We start from the raw sequence: 20,362 nt of genomic DNA, 5'->3' as shown, positions 1-20,362 counted from the left end.
AAGTGTATTCTCTCATGAAGTTTTGCATTCGTTTTAGGTCTCAGTAGCGTAGTTGTTGAAACATTTCAATCTTCAGTCCAATTACTTCCACTACATTATTGTGTCAGTATTACAGAGCCGCTACTCTGCATCACTATTGAAGCCACAGATTGAGAAACTGGAGATTTTTAATTCATAACAGCACCCTACATATTGGTGCACATTACTGAAATGGAGGATACTAGTTGCCGGACTAGTTTGGGCATTGCTTTATGTGTAGGTTCTTTCTTTTAAGATGATATCATTTCTTTGTTATTTTAGGCAGAAGATTGAGCGATGCTCTCTCACTGGTACAAATCGTGAGGTAATTGTTAGCACTGCTTTGCATCCATTTGCAATGACATTGTTTGATCAGCACATATATTGGACAGACTGGAACACACGAAGCATTTACCGAGCTAATAAGTATGATGGTTCAGATCAAATGGTAATGATCATGAATCTTCCACAAAGACCAATGGATATTCATGTCTGGGCAAAAAGTAAGCAGCAGCAGTGTACCAACCCTTGCAACCAGTTCAATGGTGGCTGCAGTCACATCTGTGCACCAGGTAAGCTGTCATGCTTCATGACTATAAGCTATTAGGGTTGCCTGTATTAGAGTTCATAGTATAACAATTTTAACCACACGGGGACAGCTGAAATATCTCTTAGTGTTCCTAAATGTTTAATATTTATTTTATTTATAAATGTAATCAAAACGATTGCTATTCAAGGTTATGTTATTTCACCAATACATCTGAAGATTGTGTCTGAGAATCCTCACAAACAAAAATTATGGGTTTCTCTAAACATTATTTTCTGGGGTTTTGACTTTTTTACCTCTGGGATGAGACATGAAGTGAGCTCTGCAGCATATAGTTACCTTAGGAATACATACTAATGCTCTGTATACTGAACAGATGTTCCCTACCACATATTTAAAAATTCGTTATGGTCACTATTTCTTTATCACATGATATTACAAAGTCTTTCCCTAATGATTGATTTCCAAAATAAATGTTTCTACTGCCTTATTTTAAATGTTGGACAATTACTAAGAAGATAGCACAAATTGATTTCTATCTACACTGTGCAGTAGGTGTCCTTTTGAGTCACGGACTCCAGAAACATGCTCTGTATATCAGTTGCGTATGGGGGTGAGACCTGAGTGACATATGTATTCCATCTTGTATCTCTCCTTGTGCATGTGTAAGGAGAGAATCGAAATGATCCAACAGCTCACCAGTCCAGATGGCCAGGAAACCAGAATGGTAGTATACCCCAAAGACCATACCTGTTACAAAGCTATTCTGTGTATTGTGGATTTTTGGAAGTTATGATCCTTGACTTTCAAGAACTCATTCAGTTCCTGCTTGCTTTTAAGCATCTTAAAGACCTTTAAAAATACATCTTGCCTGAAAACACCTCAAACTTTTCTTTGATTTTTGAGAAGAATGCTTAGTCTAGTGCAAGGATTTTTGAAAACCCTGTTTTGATTTCAAGGGACAGAGCCTCAGCTGGTGCAGCTCTGATATTTGAAAGTATCAGATGCCATCTTGCTGCCACCCAAAAACTATTTGGAGAACAAGAAAATATTAAAATACTCCAAGTTCTGATCTCAGTTCTTCTAGGGAACTCTGGAACGCTCTTGTGAGTTTTAATGGGCTTGCATGTGCTTAACTGAGATAAAAATCTGGCTAAGTCACCACGCTTCTATTTAAGCAGATAGATGTTACAGGAGTTATGAGAATTTTTCATTGCCTTTTCCAGTGTTACAGCTGTGAACAGTTTCATGGAACCCTATCTAAAGCATCAATGTTAAATTTGTTTCACTTTTTTGTCTCCTTTTTATTTTTATTTTTTAAACTGTCAAATATAAATTTAGGTCCAGCTGGTGCAGAATGTCAGTGCCCCTCTGAAGGTCGCTGGTATTTAGCCAATAATAACAAGCACTGTATTGTGGATAACGGTACCAGGTGTGACACTGGTTTCTTCACATGTCTTAATGGGCAATGTATCTCTGAGCGATGGAAATGCGACAATGACAATGATTGTGGTGATGGCAGTGATGAGTTGGAAAGTGTGTGTGGTAAGCATTTAAAATAACTGCATGAGAAAGTGATGCATACTCTGTCTTGCCTGTACTGTATTCTCTATCACTTTTATGGCTTTATGGTAATGGATCTGATGGCTGTAGTTTGGAAAGGATCCCTTGCTTGCTCATAGACTTGAGGTCTGAATGACTACTGATCTTTAGAATCCAAAAGCACTTGAATTTTTATCATGTATAGCCAATCTCTACTTTGTTTAATTCAAATATGTATTTTACTTTTCATGCAGTCCGTTTTGCAGCTGTGTTTGCCCTGGCAGGTAAAAATATTGTGATTTTACTTGTTACTTTGTCAGAGAACTTAGATTACATTTTATCCATATATAAATATTTTTTTTAATTAATTTATTTATTTATTTCCTGCAGCTTTCCATACTTGTCAGCCAACAGCTTTTACCTGTGGTAATGGGCGATGTGTACCCTATCATTACCGCTGTGATCACTACAATGACTGTGGAGATAACAGTGATGAGGTTGGCTGCTTGTTCCGAACTTGTGACGCCCACACAGAATTTACTTGCAATAACGGAAGGTGTATAGCTCTTCAGTATGTCTGCAATGGAGTAAACAACTGTTACGATAATGGCACATCAGATGAGAGGAATTGCCGTAAGTTTATCCTAATTACCTAGTGCCTATTTGAGTCTGACTCTTTAGACCAAAGAAGAGGCAAATGTGTTTGTGTATGAAGAATTACGACAAAATCACCAGAGGATAAAAGATTTCTTTATTTACATTACAGATTCTGCTTTTTTGAAGCAAGTAGAATTGTTAAAAGATATTCCCGAGTACACTAAGATATTACATAACTATTATTTTAAGTAGTCTGCCTGGAGGCCACAAGTGCTCATGCAGTGCTTAATGTTAGGTCTTGTCAGTAATCCCACGGATTTCAAAAAGATTATTTCAGATGAACTGGATGCAGGGTTTATATTTTTGCAGGATTAGCCTGGAGTTTGACAGTGAGTTTTTACTTTGTGTCACGCTAAGTACACTAGATTTAATCATCAGGAGCCTATATTGTGACTCTTATACAGACAGAGTTTATATTTATTCTGTTTAAAATTATATACCCTATAGCTCTCAAAAAGTTATTAATTATGTTTGTTTTCCTTAAGATGTAAACTGTGATTAGTTCAATATCAACTACTATTGCAGTTAATCAAACTAATCATGTCTTTGCACTAAAATTACATTCTTCAGTGGAAATTTATATCTGGAGTTAGAGAAATCGATGAAAATATATTTAGAGAATTATTTTTTTTATACATTTTTGTGTGCACACTGATTTTTATTTTTTTTAAAAAACATATTATTTGTGACAATTTTTTTATTCTCAGTGAAATCTAAATATTTGACATTCCTGGTCTATTAGTCGTTTGTAGTTGGTCTGGTGATTCATAGAGTACCAGCTGGCTGCAAATGCAGGTATTACAGTGTGAATACATGTCAATTTACATTCCCTTACCCCCAAGTATTGGCATGTGTTTCTTTGATCATGTTTTTGTCAGGCTTTTGTCAATAAAAGCAATTGTCTAATTGTTTCCATATAGCATAAGAAGTATAAGTGCACTTTAGCAAGTGAGTGACACGGGACTCTTGTTAACAATATTGTATATCTTTCAATGCGATACAGCAAAATGGTGTTTAAAAAAAGCTCTAAAGAACTTTTGCCTTTTTTCCCTCCCTCCTTAAAGCGGAGCGCACTTGCCAGTCTGGTTTTACAAAATGTCAAAGTACAAATATTTGCATTCCTCGAACGTATTTGTGTGATGGTGATAACGACTGTGGAGATATGAGTGATGAGAGCCCTACTCACTGTGGTAAGTTAATAGGGCCTCAGTTACTTTTCTTGTACTTCCGTGATTTATTCCACTGCTCTTTACCTTTGACATAACTCCAACTGTTCTCAAAACACCTACTCTTGTAATAGTGAAGAGTTATAAGGTATTGTTGTGGTTTTGGCCGGCTTGGCCAATCAGAATGACACATGTCCCCTACCCCCATCTCTCTCCAAACAGAGGAGAGGAAAAGATAAGGAGATTTATGAGTTTAGAAAAAGAACTAAACTCCTTTAATGAAAATATTAATAAATAGTGAAATAATAATAAAATAAAATTTTTTAAAAGTACACAATATATACAAAACCATAGTAGTTAGGTAGTACTTTTCCCGTATAAAATGTTTTGGATCAGTTTGTAAAACATAATGGATATTTTCAGATAATGATTTATTTTTAATATTTCCTGAGTGGATTATTTTTGCTTTCACTAGTTTTCCTAAAGGTACCTGCCTTGAAATTAACTATGCCACATTTTTTCTAAAATATGGTTCAGTTTTTCTAGCCAGAACATGGCCACTTTTATCTATGGACCCCTATATGTCAAAAATATGTGGTTATATACACAGACATAGTGAGTCTTGTGCTGCTCATGAAAGGTGTGCTTTGTCCCTTCTACTGTTTGTGTCCCAGCAGCACTGCTGATTTATTTAAATTGAGAAGTGGTGAAGGGCAAGAAAGAGGGAGAGAAAGGGAGAATGGGAGATGAAAGAAGCCCCAAAACATTAATGAGCAACGTGTTAATTGCCTTTGATTTCCATCATTAAAGACACACAGAAGAGCAAGTTAAAAGGCCAGCCTGTGTCCTTTTTGGTATCTTGAAACCACCAGAGGGTACAGGAAAGTATCAGTAACTAATGAAGAAATCAAACCCACTCTACATGCCAGTATCAAGGGGCTCAGCCAAAACGCAGAAGGAATATTTGCAGCGTGCCTAGTTGGAACAGTTGTTACAGTTTGTTCTTCACTGCCGTTAAGAAAAGATTCCTACCTGCAAGTGAAGAAAAATTGGTGGAAGAACAAGGAAAGCATTATCTACCATGAGATACTACTTCCTTACTGCACATTTTGATTCCTTGTAAAGCATGGAGTATGATACTGCCTGGTTTGGGCACTGTAGAACGGAGTATATTGGACTGTGGTCATTTTCTTGTGCACAAATATCAAGTATAAACATAGAACATATCTACAGTTGCTGCATGCAATCCTATTTCCAGGGCAAATTCTGTCTATGTATTAGCTGATACATATACCCAAGGAGAGAATTAAGCCCATTTTTTTGCACACAAAGATCAAGCTGGTTTGGACAATGAAGTCTTTGCAGGTAGGCTATGAAAAGACATCCTTCCTAGCATAATTTTTTCTCTTTCTTTTTTTGGGGTCTGTAATATTTTTGCATAACATGGACTCAAAAGCAACTTAAAACAAGTTGGAAAGGTAACAGAAAGAAAGAAGTCATACGTAGGTTTTTTCTTCCAGTCTCACTGACTTGCACAAATAGTGAGTTTCGTTGTACATCGGGACGTTGTATTCCTGCTCATTGGTACTGTGATCAAGGAATAGACTGTGCTGATGGCTCTGATGAACCTGCCTCTTGTGGTAAGTTTACACTCAAAAGATACAACACAGTGGGTTATGGGAAATCAGTAGTTTCTCTTGTAGGCAGCAGCCTGAATCCAGACTAGGTGGAAAATAAATATCTTCTGAGGTTTATTCGCTGACTCTAAATATCTGAGTCACTGAGTAATTCAAGTCTTAAAGCTGTGTATGGAATATGAAGGCTTTTAATTGCCACAATTGGTTGCTCGTAATGTAACTAGTCTTAATGTATAATCTCCTGTCTCCTTGTAAGACTGTGATGGTGGTGAATCAACTGACAAAAAGTAGCAAATATTTTGGTATCGTTTTGGATGTAAAAGCAGATGTCATGCTGTACAGGAAGTGTGTGTGCAATATTGCATTTGGGGAAAAAAAGAATGTGGGATGCAGAGGAACGTTGTTGACACAGTATGAGGTGGAGTATTACAATAAGCAAATCCTGTATGTACAATAGAAACTGATGGTAATAAACAGCGGAGTGAGAAAGAAGGTGAAAAGGAGTAACCTCCAGGGAGGAAGAGAAGGGGCTAACCAAAGTCACTGAGAATTGATATTAGAACATAGTCGTTATTCTCACTGTAAAAGTTGGCATAACACAAGGCAGAACAGATTATTCTATGATTTAAGCAGGGCTGATAGCTCACTTTGCACACAGCTGGAGTTGCACCTTTAGCTTAAGAAAATGTCTTGCAGCTTATACCTTAACTGTGTTACACTTAAGCTTCTATTTTACATTTCACTATTGTAAGATTCGTGCTAAAATACCCTCCTCAGTAGATTTTCATGGCAGTGCAGGTTAGTTTAACAAGCAAAGTGATTGTGTTCATTTTTAAGTGCCCCAAGTGCGGACCTGTTCAAGTGACCAGTTCAGATGTGATGATGGCAGATGTATCCCAGCAACGTGGATCTGTGATGGTGATAATGACTGTGGGGATATGAGTGATGAGGATCAAAGACATAATTGTGGTAGGTGTTTAATGCAAATAGATACTGCACTTTCTTTATTTGTCCTGCGGGCATTTTTCAGGAAACAACCAAGCAGCCCCCAAACTCCCACCTTCTGCCAATTTTTCTATCCATAAAGGTGCCCGTTAAGCAAGAGGTACACTCTTCCTGTACCTTCATTTTCACTATATTGAATTAAAATGCAATAATTTACTGATAAAAAAAAATAAATAATTTTAATTTTATAATTACTCTTTGAATTGTTGAGTTCAAATGGAGATAGAATTAACCTGGGTTGTTTGTATGATCTGGGCAGCAATAGCAGCTTTAGAGGAGATACTCCCTGATCATCACATACTACATCTTGTGCATATTAATAACCACATTGTTTTAGCATAATTTCTTTAAAAATTAGTGAGCAAAATAAACGTGTCTGTTTAGAGGGTGAACAATGGGAAGAAAGTTCTCCAGGCCTGGTCCTGCTCCTTGATTCTTTTACCAGCAGCTGGATAGACTTGCAGTCCCTGCCCTTTTTAACTGCAATGATGCCCCCTCTGTTTGCTCCCTGGAGCACAGAATACCTTGAAGGAAGCAGGGGGTAGACAGCCTAGGCCTAATACCTGTTCAGCTCCCAAAAAGTCTGGCCAAACGCATGAAAAATTTATACTGAGAATGCAATAAGATCCAGAGTTCTGCACGAGCCAGCATTGTCTAAGGAATCCTAAAGTGCTTTGGCTCCCAGCCAGCCTCTATGAAGAGCAATGCTCAGTGAAAATTAGTGGGGATGTGTGTGAGTTTTGTACACGAGAGGGTGCAGTGGTGTCTATCCCTGCACGCGCGGCAGAGCATGGCTCTGCTGTGGATTACAGGTGGCTATCCAGGCTGTGTGTGTGCGCGGCGGTGGAGGGTTTTACATACACGGAGTATGACTCGGTGTGTCAGCGGACGTGCTTTTCTTTCAGCAAACCGCAACTGCACAGCAGCAGAGTTCACGTGCACCAACAATCGACCCCCACTCAGGAGGTGCATTCCTCGGGCGTGGATCTGTGATGGTGATGCTGACTGCAGCGATGCACTTGATGAACACCAGAACTGCACACGAAGATCTTGCACAGAAAATGAGTTTACTTGTAGTAATGGCTTGTGCATCCGAAACACATACAGGTTTGTAACTACCTGAGCCACTGCAGAAATTCTCAAAATTTGTTTAAAGTGAAGGAGCTAATTAAACCCTTTTTTACCACTATTTAGTTGTTAAGTAGATCTGCATATTGCAATGAAACGATTTATCTGCTCTGCATTCATGCATTAGTTTTAACTTGAAAACGCCCTGGAATTTTCTATGCTAATATCCCCAGTACTCACCATTAGCGCTTAATCCTTTTTATTGTGCCTAATAACCTCTCCTGGGGTGATTCTGTTCAGTTTGTAATGCACGTGGGGAATACAAGCAGGATTCACAAGATCAGACTCTATATAATATGACCCTGATTTCTGAAAGTCTCTTCCATTGGAGCTAATAATAGCTGACCTTCTTTGGAAATCAGGAGAGTGGATCTATCTATCTGCGCTAGAGATAGTAATTGCCTTCTTATATTTGAAAAAAATGTTCACTCTTCTTCAGATGTGACAGGCGGAATGACTGTGGTGACAGCAGTGATGAAAGGGGATGCATCTATGAACCGTGTCAACAGCATCAGTTTACTTGTCAGAATGGGCGCTGCATTTCAAAGGCCTACATCTGTGATGGGGATAACGACTGCGGTGATGAATCTGATGAGCTGGAACACCTCTGTACTACACCAGAAGCAACCTGCTCTCCCCATCATTTTAAATGTGACAATGGAAACTGCATTGAAATGGTTAAAGTCTGCAATCGGTTGGATGATTGCTTAGATAATAGTGATGAAAAAGGATGTGGTACGTGTAGATTTATTTGTACTGTCTTATTTAATTTAAAATGCTTGGGCAGCTCTACAAAAAAGAACTCTTAAGACAATTGCTTAATTACAATCATATCTGTTCCACGGTTGTGTCTCAGAAGGATTATAAGAAATCTACAGGTATAATTTTTTCTTTTAATTAAATCATACTTATTATATACTGTTTTAACACTATATAATAAGTAATATAATATTACATACTGTTAAAACAGTACTGTTTTAACAGTATATAATAGCTGAAAACTAAATATAGTTTATACATTGTTATGTATTGCCCTTACATTTCCAAAATACACATTCGTAAGTGTATATTTTGCACTCAGTGTGTTTGGTGACAGGCCTCAAATGTGCTAGAAAGATTTTAGATTAGATTAGATTCTTTTCCTTGCTCCTTTCTTTTACAGCAGCCCAGATTCATATTCAGTGTTTTCAGGGGGTAGCGGGGAGAAAGAGACAGAGAGAGTATGTTGGAAAGTGACTGCACTGTTTTCTCTGCGAGCCAGTTCCTTGAATAGAACTCCGTTCCTTCCCCAGGTGTGAATGAATGCAGTGACTCTTCAATCAGTGGATGTGATCATGACTGTACAGACACACAGACAAGTTTCTACTGTTCTTGTCATCCCGGATACAAACTTATGTCTGATAAACGGACTTGTGATGATATTGATGAGTGCAATGAAACTCCATCAGTATGTAGCCAGATTTGTGAGAACACAGCTGGCTCCTACATCTGTAAGTGTGCCCCAGGCTATATCCGGGAGCCTGACGGAAAAAGTTGCCGGCAAAATAGTAATATCTCCCCATACCTTATTTTTAGCAACCGTTACTATCTGAGAAATCTCACAGCAGATGGCCAGTCTTACTCTCTCATTTTGCAAGGACTGAGAAATGTGGTGGCACTGGACTTTGACAGGGTGGAAAAGAGGTTATACTGGATTGATGTGGGGAGGAAGGTCATTGAACGAATGTTCCTAAATGGAACAAATAAGGAGGCAGTGATAAGTGATGATGTGCCCAACGGGGAAGGTATCGCTGTTGACTGGGTTGGCAGGTAAGAAAATACGTTTTCTGTCTTTCTAGGCTACTAAGGAAATGTTGCATGAGGGGTTTTTCTCCCACTTCATATGAAATTCCCGATGAGTGCTGAAATAGTTTTGGATTGTGGATGCAGTCTTATACAACTGCTCAGGAATTGTTTATCAGCAGCTAATACATTACATAACACTTTTCTTTAATTGCTCTCATAACTAGTATACTGAGTTTATATCACAGTTGCTCTCAAATCAGTAATAAAGCAGTGCGTGTGACCCTTGGGAAAAACTTGTTAGGAAACCATTAATGAGCAGTCTAGGCATGCAGGCAGCTGGGATGTTACATGTGGCGAAAGGGCAGGGATTCTGAGCTTAGGCTATTTATTCCTTTGCTAGCAGTTGTTGGGGTTGGGATGCAGGCTTAACTCTGTGCAGGAACGATACGTAACAATAGGTAACTAGATACCAATGAAGTAAGTAATAATAAACATAAATGAAATTTAGCTCCCGTACCAATGTGAAGAGCATGTTTCTTTTGCTGTTCAAAAATGCATCTTAAACTGACAGTCTGACAACATGATCCACATCATTTGCTGTAAGAAGAGCAGTATGAGGGTGAGCTAATTGGAAAGCACTTTGCATTATGGTCATTTTTTAATTGCCTGCTATGTGTCAAAAAGTAGTCTGTCTTACTCCCACAGAAACTCTGTTAGGTGGTGCTCTCTGACAGCGTTTTCAGCTGTGTTTCATCAGGTTTTGCTTTCTGAGTGCAGTACTATCAGTATGAAAAGTTTAAACATCATGGATCAGACTCTGCAAAATAATGAGATAATGAGAATGGTTCAAAAAGTCGCATTTGGAACTTATATGAGAGTGTTTATATGGATATGTCAATATAATCATTTTTATTTTTAAACCACTTTGTCTCTAAACCTGATGATAATTGATGTTGCCAGCAGTCCAAATGCTTTATGATTCATGGAGAGGTGAGGAAGGAAAAGCCCAATTTTAGTTACAGCGGCCCTACTGCTCCATTACTAACACAGTTGCTGAATTATTACAGCTACCATTAGTTATGTCTTCAGTCAGTTTTCGTTTAGATGTTTCAGAAAGGCAAGGATAACACAATGGTAGATGAGGTTTTCTGCTCACTTTCAGTACAGGGAGAGGCCTGGAGGATGCCATGAGGTGCAGGCTGGGGAAGACTACCTTCTCCTCCTCCCTGCTGGGAATGGTACTGCTCATGGTGGTGTAGACAGACTGTGTCTGTCAGACTGTTTCTGGAATGATCCTGTGGACACTGGAGCTGACCAGCTTTGCAGACAATTTCAAAGAAGTAGCCTGCTGTAGTTTTAGTTAAATTAAACGCTTTGTTTTGTTGCAGGCTTTTAAAAATCATCGCTTCAGCTTGCATGGTTTCTTTGATTACAGTTGGGTATAATTCCTAGACAAAGCGATAGAAGTGTTATAAAATTCTAGGTGAAGTTTAAATTAGGCCATCAAACTAATTAGGAATTTTCAAAGGAGAACCTGGCAACTGTTCTATCTGTTTGATGAAAGCAGTGGTGGCAGCATGGAACAAATGGTGATTCTCTCCAATACTTTACAGCCCTGGTCACAGTCCATTGAACTGCATGTCTGTTTTCCTGCTCCTCTGTGATGACCGTTGTTGGTAGGAGAGAAAAGGAGGAAAAGGGAGGGTTAGGAATTTATAGGCAAATGGTATATTATTAGTCAACTGAGCAACTGCAAGTTTGAATTTGGCTCCAATGACTGTGGATGCTGGAGCAGCGGGTTGAAAAAAGGGCAGTCTGGAGCACGGTGTAGAAGAGATGTCTGTAGAGTATGTGTATTCTTCCTTTGCACTGGTTATATTGCTTCTAGGAGAAAAAAAAAAAAAGAAATTTAAGATCCTGTGAAGCAAAATAAACCAAAAAAAATTAAATAAGAGTAAATAACTTAACCCTAAAACATTTCAGAAAATTGTACTGGGTGGATGCCTACAAAGATTGTCTCTATGTCTCTGAACTTGATGGAAGATTCCGGAAAAAACTGGTGGATCGGTGTGTGGACGCCAACAACACTTTCTGCTTTCAGTACCCCAGAGCAATTGTTGTTCATCCAAAATATGGGTATGACATTTGAAGAGTGCTTTGCCTTTCCTTTGCAAATAGTCTTGCACTGTCTCTGAAAATACAAAATAAATTCTGTCTGTTTGCACTGAGATTTGTGTGACATTACATTTTAGTTGCATCTTAGGAAAAATAGTAGCTTGCCTTTTGTAGGTATATATGCAGGCCTGTCAGATATCATTGAAAGTGGAATTTGGTTCCTTGTGGACAAGGAGGCTTTGATTGCAAGGCTAAAAGGGTTGATGGAAGCGTGTGCGGTTTTATAGTCAGTGGGGCTGCCAGTTTCATTCTTTAAAGACAATTGTGGTCACACAATTGTCTGCTGTAGCAGTTAAAGTAACAAATATATTAACCTTTTTCTTATCTTCCTCAATCTCTAGTTTAGTTCTGTTGCAGGAAATACTATCTTTGAGGTGTGTCTTCTAATATTTACTTCAGCGTATTTTTACTACCATCCTAACTATAAGTATTTATTTGAACAGACAGATTTACTGGACAGACTGGGCAGATCGAGCCTATATTGGACGAGCAGGCATGGATGGCAAGGAGAAGACGGTGATTATCTCTACAAAGTTAGAGTGGCCCAATGGACTCACCATAGATTACACCAATGACAAGCTCTACTGGGCAGATGCCCATCTAAATTACATTGAGTATGTATGCAGAAAAGAATAAAACAACTGAATAATTGCTCACGTCAAATTGCAGTGGTAGCATTTATAGATGCTGTAAGCATTGTACTTATTTCTACCCACTGACTCTATTGGAAACCAGAGCCAGAAACTCTGGAGTAGTAGGCGGTACGAATCACTAGATGACACAGTAGCCCAGTTCCTATATTTGCATCCTAGATGCCTGGAAGTGGTCCAGAAATTATAGTGAACAGATTCACAGTCTGTACTCGAATATGCAGCTTCTCTAGTTGTACAACCTGAACCAAAGCAAAACTGAGTGTAAAATCACTATTTCTTCTGATGCACTCGTTTCTGCCTAGAGATAAGAATTGAGCTGTAATTGAACTATTTATGTGCTACAAAATGGTATGCAAATCTCTAGAAGATGTCTGAACATTTGTTCATAGGTATGACATGGAATTTCCTGTTAGCATATGTGGGGTTTTTGTTAATCAAGAAAAATCTATTAATTGCTTCTAGTCTTAGAAAATTTCCACTTAAGTGTCAGTAAAAATGAATATCTAGCATTCTGGTTCTTGTCAAGGCATTGAAATACTTTAAAAACAATCCTTTGCATTTATACTTGTATTCATACTTCTATGTACATTTAGATTTATATTTTTCATACTTCTCTGTACATTTAGATTTATATCTACTTCTATTCTTTACATTCATTCTTCTGGAAGCCTTTTCTATGCCGAAGTCTTAAAAATGTCTTTTCAAAAATTTATATTAGTTGTATGTACATTTGTTTGTCTCTTTTTCTCTCTTGTATTTCATAATTTTCCCCTATAGCAAGGTGATAGTAAAAAGATAAAATCTTATTAAAGACATCTCATCAGAGGGGGGTCTAAATCAGAAAGACCTGTAAAATTTAAGAATATAGGCTGCCTGTTATTGTCTTAAGTGTTCCATTATTAGCAGTCTGAATGATCCAGGCAACCTAGTCTCCCATGTGACAAAAATAACTTGCTGTAAGGCAGTAAATGTGCAAAATTTCATTGGACTAACTGATATGCTTCTGTGGGAAGATTTTACATTTCAGTAGATGTTCCTCTATTCTGTTTATTTCCCTAAAATACCCTGGTTTAGTTTCCTGCATATCTTAAAATGAATTCAGTGAGGACAGTGCTCTATCATTAGGGACTAAAGAAGCTGCAATACCACATGGCATGATCCTGCTCACCAATAGTGAAGTACCATAAGCATACATAATAAAGCTGTGAAGAGGTTTTAGCATTTATCTGAATGTTTTGCACATATTTTTCTTTGTGTAGGTACTCTGACCTGGATGGACATCATCGTCACACAGTATATGATGGGACTTTACCTCATCCATTTGCGATAACGATTTTTGAAGACACGATATATTGGACTGACTGGAACACAAGAACAGTTGAAAAGGGAAATAAATATGATGGATCAGGCAGGACTGTTCTTGTGAACACCACACACAGGCCATTTGACATCCATGTTTATCATCCATACAGACAGCCATTTGGTGAGAAAACAGACTTGCATTTAGAGGGTCAGCTGTTATCCAGAGACTAATTGTAAAGGGTCCTGAGTACACTCAGCTTTTGCCTTTGCTGAGGGGAATAAAATGGACAGAATAAATGTAGATGTCTACTTTACACTTCTAAATTGCCTTTTCTTTGAATAACAATGACTGGAAAGCATAATTTTAAGTAAGTTTCTAAAACATCATGGCTTAATAGCATACATTTCCTATATGTGAAATCATACGTATTTTTCTCACTAAGTGCCTAATATCTAGGTTTTGTTTTTCAACTTATTACGTTTAAACTTTCAATACAGTATTAGAGGAGTCTGTTGTAGATTGAGAACTTTGTGTCGCGAGGTTTGCAAAGTATGGTAATATTTATTCTTCTGTTTTACCAGTTAACAATCCTTGTGGCACCAACAATGGTGGTTGTTCCCATCTTTGTCTAATAAAAGCTGGTGGTCAGGGTTATTCCTGTGAATGTCCTGATAACTTCATGATAGTACAGTTCGGCAATACAGCCCACTGCCTCCCAATGTGCTCTAGCACCCAATTTCTCTGTGCAGACACTGAGAGGTAAGTCCGTCGCTCACCGTCTTTTTCTCAATGCCTTTTTAAGGATATATTTTACAGTTTAGTCTCTTCAAAAGGGCATGAAATTAGGGATTCCTTCTGTTCTCACTATTAAGTTTGTGGTGTGCTCGCAAAGACAAAGCCAGGACCAGACAGGCTTCCATTTTGTAAAAATACTTCTAGACTCATTGTTTAAATAGTATTTTTTCCCTTTTCTTCCTGTTATATGATATTGCTAATGTAGAAGAATTTGGGTTATTAGAAACATGTAGCTCCAGAAACCATTTTCAGTTGAATTCCCAAACCTGGAACCTCCTCTTAATTTTTGCACATCTTTTACAATGTGTCTGTTTCTGCCAAATATATGCTGCCTGCCAGTGGCCCGGGAAAGTAATTTAGCTGGTGTGGGGGCATGTTTCTGACCCTTTTTCTGAGACAAGAGCAGTGGAGGGAGAGGAATGGTGATATTGGTACACTCTGGTGCCTGTGGGGCAGGTAAACTTATTGGGTGGCCTTTCGAGGCAGCATTACAATGATAATCCCTAGTGAAATTCTTGTGCTGAAGTTCAGGTGAATTATTAAAGTGTTACCTCATTAAAAGATCCAGTTGAAGATTGATTTAAAAAGCATGAGAGGCGGTTACCACAAATATACATAAACATTAAATCCTTATTAATTTGCTGTGATCTTCCTTCTAGAGGCCCACCAATATAATCTGTTTCTGGTGACAGTATTCTGGCATATTTTGTTAGCATTGGACATATGAAACAGAAGACATGAAATTCAAGATGTCTTGGAAGTTTCAAGAAATAAGACTGAGACAAGACTGTCTTTTGTGCTGTAAAAGCATGGTTTTATGTCTGTCAAGACATACCCTCAACAAAGAAAACACTGTTTTCTCTTCGTAGGTGTATTCCTATCTGGTGGAAATGTGATGGACAGAGGGACTGTCGAGATGGCTCTGATGAGCCCCCTACATGTCCACACCGATACTGTCCTGTTGGTCAGTTCCAGTGTAATGATGGGAACTGCACAAGTCCACATTTCTTGTGCAACACCCAGCCAGATTGCCATGACAAATCAGATGAAGATCCTGTACTTTGTGGTATGTTACAACTAATAAATTTAAATGTTTTGCCAGTACAGAACTTGTAAACTGTATGTAACTTTCAGAATCATTATCCTTTTTTTTACAGATGAAAAGGTGAGGTAGACAGATGCAGTCTTTTCTAGTCTTGCACCTGCTAGAGCAATTCACCTCAGTGCAAAAGCAGAGTAAATGAGAGCAAAATGTACTATTTCAAAATATAAACATTTTCTATACCTTTGAGACAGATTTGCACTGGTGTAAATCACAATCTGAAGCATAAAATACTAGAAGCAGGACCCACTTTGTTTTCTTCTGAGTAAAACCATGGTCAGTATGAGGAATCTAAGGCTTCCTAATGCCCAGGTCAGTCTATCGAGTATGCTAATTTTCCCTGTATTCTAGAGCTTTGCGTGATGGGACAAAATTATTTCACTCTCTGCATTGCAAAAAATCCAGTGCCACGTGGGAAGATTTGTTTTGGAGAGCTGTTTGTGATGGCAGTACTTTAGAAATATGGCCTAATTATGTTTGTGGAATGATGTTATTTCCTTAAAAACCTGTCTTGTTCCACATACTTATGTCTAATTTAAAAAAGCGCATCCTGAGTTTTCTTTTGGTAAATAATGTAGTTCTGGCAGTTGCAAGCTTAGGGGAGATGTGTGTGGGAAAGCAGCATGGTTGTATAATTGATATTTTCATTGCCTTCCTTTAGCAAAGTGTTTCTAACAATGACAGAATTAAATGAAATGTCAATTTTACATGAGTGTCAAGTAGCTAAGCTCTCAAGTGTGGCACAGGGGAATATTAAATAAGTAGAAATGTGGCAACTGCATAATGTGTCACGGGTTTTAACATACCGGGTACGACGAAGTCATTTTAAGTCTATGTAATTCCTTCTGCTTATCATCTTATGCATGAGAATAGAATCCTTTAGTCTAGAAAAGGTATGGAAATCATAATATACTGTTTCCTCTTGAACAGTTTGGCAGTATATGTGAAAAAGTAGTAGGGTGGTGTCCAGTGAGACATACAAAATCTTGGAAGCAGAGATCAGTGTTGACTCCTATTCTTGTAGACTTTCAGAGCTCTCCCAGTTTGCCAGCACTGGTGACATCAGCTTCCAGTGCTTTGCCCTTTGGAAACAGAGGCTTTATATTTATAGGTTGTGGAGCTGTTATTAGCATGGTCTTCTGCCAAGTTTTCTGACATGTTCATTCATAGTCAGAGGAACAGGCTCGTCAGCCAATGTACGTCTAAGTTGGTAGCATGTCCAGAGCCACAATGTCACTTAGCTCCTCTGCGAAGTGACTGGGACCCCCTGCCTCAATCATGTTTGAATGCTGGGTTTACTCTCCTTTGCTTTGGGAGAAGATACTATCTGTGTCGCTCCTAGGAAAATGTAGAGCCTTAGTGAGCTTCTCTGAAGATGTCTGTGGGAAATGTGCCATGTGACATTAGAAATCTGTACCTTAACTGGGCAAGTAGTTGTGATGTTTTAAATTTTTACTGGCTTTCTTTTAACTTTTGGTGTAGACATGATAACTGCTCAATTGACATAACAGCGGCAGACCATTCCATTAAGTTTCAGTATCCTAACAGCCAATTTGTATTCTTTCAGCTAATCACCAGTGTGAAACTCATCAGTGGCAGTGTGCCAATAAGCGATGTATCCCAGAAGCCTGGCAATGTGATAGAGAGGATGACTGTGGTGACAACTCGGATGAAGATAGTACTTACTGTGCCAGTCGAACCTGTCCCCCAGGCCAATTTAAATGTGACAATGGCCACTGCATCCCACAGTCCTGGAAGTGTGATGTGGATGATGATTGTGGTGATAACTCTGATGAGCCATTCCACGAATGCAGTAAGCACACAGCTGTAGTAAGCTGCCTACATTATAGTGCACCCATGCAGAGCAAACTGCTTTACTTAATTTTCCTGAGGTTAAAAATTTATTGGAAAGGAATATTTTCTGCAAGCTAATTGCAATCATGTAGTAAAGAGTGTTAGAAAACATAGAAGATATGTGATAGTTTACTACTTTCTTATCCTTGAAGGGGAGAAAGCTTATTTATACTGGCCAGATTATCAAGAATTGGCAGCATCTCACTCTGACTTGCTTGATGCTAGCGGCATCCTTTGCTTGGCCCCTAATAACATGTTGTAAAAAGGATATATGCTGATCCATTGCCTACGTGGAAGCAGAGAATGCCAGTTCACCAATTTTTACCTTATTCCAATTTGGAGCATGACATATGTCATACTTTTTACAAAAGCAAAGTAAAGTTTCATTTCTTGAAGCTAAAGTTTCTCATGATTTGGAAAGAAAAGCTTACAAGGAGAACAAATGCAGAACTCTGTCTAGCCTACGTTTAACGTCAGGATTTTCCTATGTGCTACAACATGTCTCTGAGTCACTGGCCATCTGGAAGAACTTGTGACCAAGTTTTGCCATCTGACAACAAGCCGCTTCCTCTGGCTTGCAGTTTTGGGGCTTCTGTTACCACCATTACCATCTCTAAATACTTCAGAGAAAAACACACTAGTGTCATTTGAACCTGTCATGGGTTTGTAGCGTATGCAGAATACAAGCAGCATAGGTCAGAAAAGATAGTAAAATCAGAGACCTTTTAAAGCTTTTTCTTTTATAACACTGAAGTTAGCAGATGGTAGAAAAAAATTTTAGTAGAAAAAATTGACTATAAATGATAGATTTTGAAAGACAGAATAACAAGGAGGACACTTTAATGACTAAGTAACACAACTAACTTTGACAACTGCCTCTTTCAGTGGGCCCTGCCTATCGGTGTGACAATCACACACAGTTCAGCTGTAGAACCAACTATCGTTGCATACCATTGTGGGCAGTGTGCAATGGGAATGATGACTGCAGAGACAACAGTGACGAACAAGGCTGTGGTATGTTTGGAGAAGAAGGTCCTTCCAATATAACTTTGTACCTAAAATATTTCTCCAATTTACAAACACCTTGATTTTCTGAAAGTCTTCAGTAATAATGTACTTCTAAAAAAAAAAAAGTCTATGTCCAGCAATTCATTGTGTGGCTCACATTTTTATGAGCTCTGAAGATCAGGATTTTATTATTTTGCCCAATATGTCATCAAATGAAACAGGAAATACTTCTAGTTGAGCTGAACTATTTTAGACAGTTAAAACTGTCAGTGTTTTCTACATTTACTTAACGTACCTCCTATGCTGGTGAAACCGTCTGTATGGGAAGTATGATGGTGCTTTCTCAGACCCTCGCATTTGTGTTGAAACCTCTTATACACTTATACACAAAGCTTAGAGGTCTTCAGATCACTATATCAGAACCAGAAAAGACTTGAAAATGTAACGCCCCATGAGGTCAAGATGCCTTGCTTTGACAGTACTAAATTTATGTCTTTGTGTTTCCATCTCAGTTCTATATAGTTTTTTCAGCTGTTTCTTAATCACTTCTCTATTACTTGGCCCAGTCTGTGTCACGAACATCTCAATCTACTTCCATTATCTTCTGTGCATTCCATCTTATCCAAAGACTATGCTAATGTGTGCTTTTTCATTGGCAAACTGTGTACGCTGCAGAGGAGATGACTTGCAGTCCTTTTGGAGATTTCCGTTGTGACAATCATCGATGCATCCCACTGCGCTGGAAGTGTGATGGAGATAATGACTGTGGAGATAACTCGGATGAGCACAACTGCAGTGAGTTCTTTTTTGGCTGTCATGTCCAGCCTTTGACTTAACTGTCCTTCTATTTCTTATGAAAATGGGGCAGACAGCTCTCAACGGCAACCATTGCATTGTTTCACGTTATAGCCTGTCCCTGCTGAAATACCCGGTGATGTCACAGGGAAGCATTTTGGATACATAAAAACACTGATAAATCCAGTAATCACAATAACACAAATTCTTTTTTTCCACTAAGAAGTGATGTTGGAACTCTGCCTTGTGTGCAAACATAGAATTATATAGTTTCTTAAACAATGAGAGTGGGTCCTTTTTTTTTTCTGATTTGGAATAAAATTTCCTGTATAATTTTGTGATGAAAAAAAATCCACAAGGAATTTCATTTTTTCTATGCCAGGAGTGACATAGGAAGTTTAACATAATTTAAGAGTATTTGGGGGAATGATGTTTTAACATCATTTAGTTTTAAGGATTATACCACATTATCTGCCCATATTACTTTTGTATGGTTTAATGAGACAGGTGTGGATATTTAAATCTACATCTGGGGAACTTTTCATATATGTACATTCATTTTAAATGAAGGTCCCCGTGAATGCACAGAAAGTGAATACCGTTGTGACAATTTGCGCTGCATTCCTTCCCGGTGGATCTGTGATCATGATGATGACTGTGAAGACAATTCAGATGAACGTGACTGTGGTGCGTATTGTCTAGATGCTGCCTCTTACATGTTCATGCTTTTGTTTCTGATGTGATAAATTATTCTGCAAAATAATCTTTTATGGGAGGCATTTTTAATGAAGTAATGTTGACCAGATTGCTGTAGTCATTCCACCAAAAGTAGAGGATACCACAGTTTTAATGGTCTGGGATTTTGCAGTCTTTTTTAAGATGTTGCTCTCAAAAAGTAAACACTTTATCTGTTTATCTTTTCAGAGCTGAGGACCTGCCACCCAGGTTATTTCCAATGTGATAGTGGACACTGTGTTGCGGAGCGCTTCAGATGTGATGGAAATGCAGACTGCCTTGATTTCTCTGATGAAGCAACTTGTCGTGAGTTTCAAGTTTTGCAATTGGTGCTCATTGAGCTCACTTTCAGAAAAATTTGCACTTTTCTCTCTCTTTAAGTGAGATGACTCCTTAGAGGTACAGAATTCTGCAACACTCAGTGATGTCAGTAAAAATTCAGGATAAGTATAATATT

The 20,362-nt window shown here is 38.3% G+C and overlaps 1 protein-coding gene across 4 annotated transcripts in view; it reads left to right on the top strand.

Moving 5' to 3' along the window:
- The window catches only part of LRP2 (LDL receptor related protein 2), a 134,573-nt gene that overhangs the window by 88,162 nt on the left and 26,049 nt on the right, over positions 1-20,362 (top strand). For all 4 annotated transcript variants that reach the window (XM_054208462.1, XM_054208459.1, XM_054208461.1 and 1 more), the window contains 19 exons: positions 301-590; positions 1,907-2,110; positions 2,498-2,740; positions 3,829-3,954; positions 5,451-5,570; positions 6,405-6,536; positions 7,478-7,679; positions 8,140-8,435; positions 8,993-9,509; positions 11,469-11,621; positions 12,104-12,274; positions 13,573-13,796; positions 14,198-14,375; positions 15,281-15,477; positions 17,081-17,326; positions 18,253-18,381; positions 19,051-19,170; positions 19,741-19,857; positions 20,095-20,211. In XM_054208462.1, the coding sequence (XP_054064437.1) occupies positions 301-590; positions 1,907-2,110; positions 2,498-2,740; positions 3,829-3,954; positions 5,451-5,570; positions 6,405-6,536; positions 7,478-7,679; positions 8,140-8,435; positions 8,993-9,509; positions 11,469-11,621; positions 12,104-12,274; positions 13,573-13,796; positions 14,198-14,375; positions 15,281-15,477; positions 17,081-17,326; positions 18,253-18,381; positions 19,051-19,170; positions 19,741-19,857; positions 20,095-20,211 (3,782 nt within the window). The remainder of the gene's footprint in view (positions 1-300; positions 591-1,906; positions 2,111-2,497; positions 2,741-3,828; positions 3,955-5,450; positions 5,571-6,404; positions 6,537-7,477; positions 7,680-8,139; positions 8,436-8,992; positions 9,510-11,468; positions 11,622-12,103; positions 12,275-13,572; positions 13,797-14,197; positions 14,376-15,280; positions 15,478-17,080; positions 17,327-18,252; positions 18,382-19,050; positions 19,171-19,740; positions 19,858-20,094; positions 20,212-20,362) is intronic.

Source organism: Rissa tridactyla, chromosome 7 (genome assembly GCF_028500815.1).
Source record: "Rissa tridactyla isolate bRisTri1 chromosome 7, bRisTri1.patW.cur.20221130, whole genome shotgun sequence".
Taxonomy (NCBI): domain Eukaryota; kingdom Metazoa; phylum Chordata; class Aves; order Charadriiformes; family Laridae; genus Rissa; species Rissa tridactyla.
Note: the sequence above shows the minus strand (reverse complement) of the source record. Positions and strands in the feature narration are given on the sequence as shown.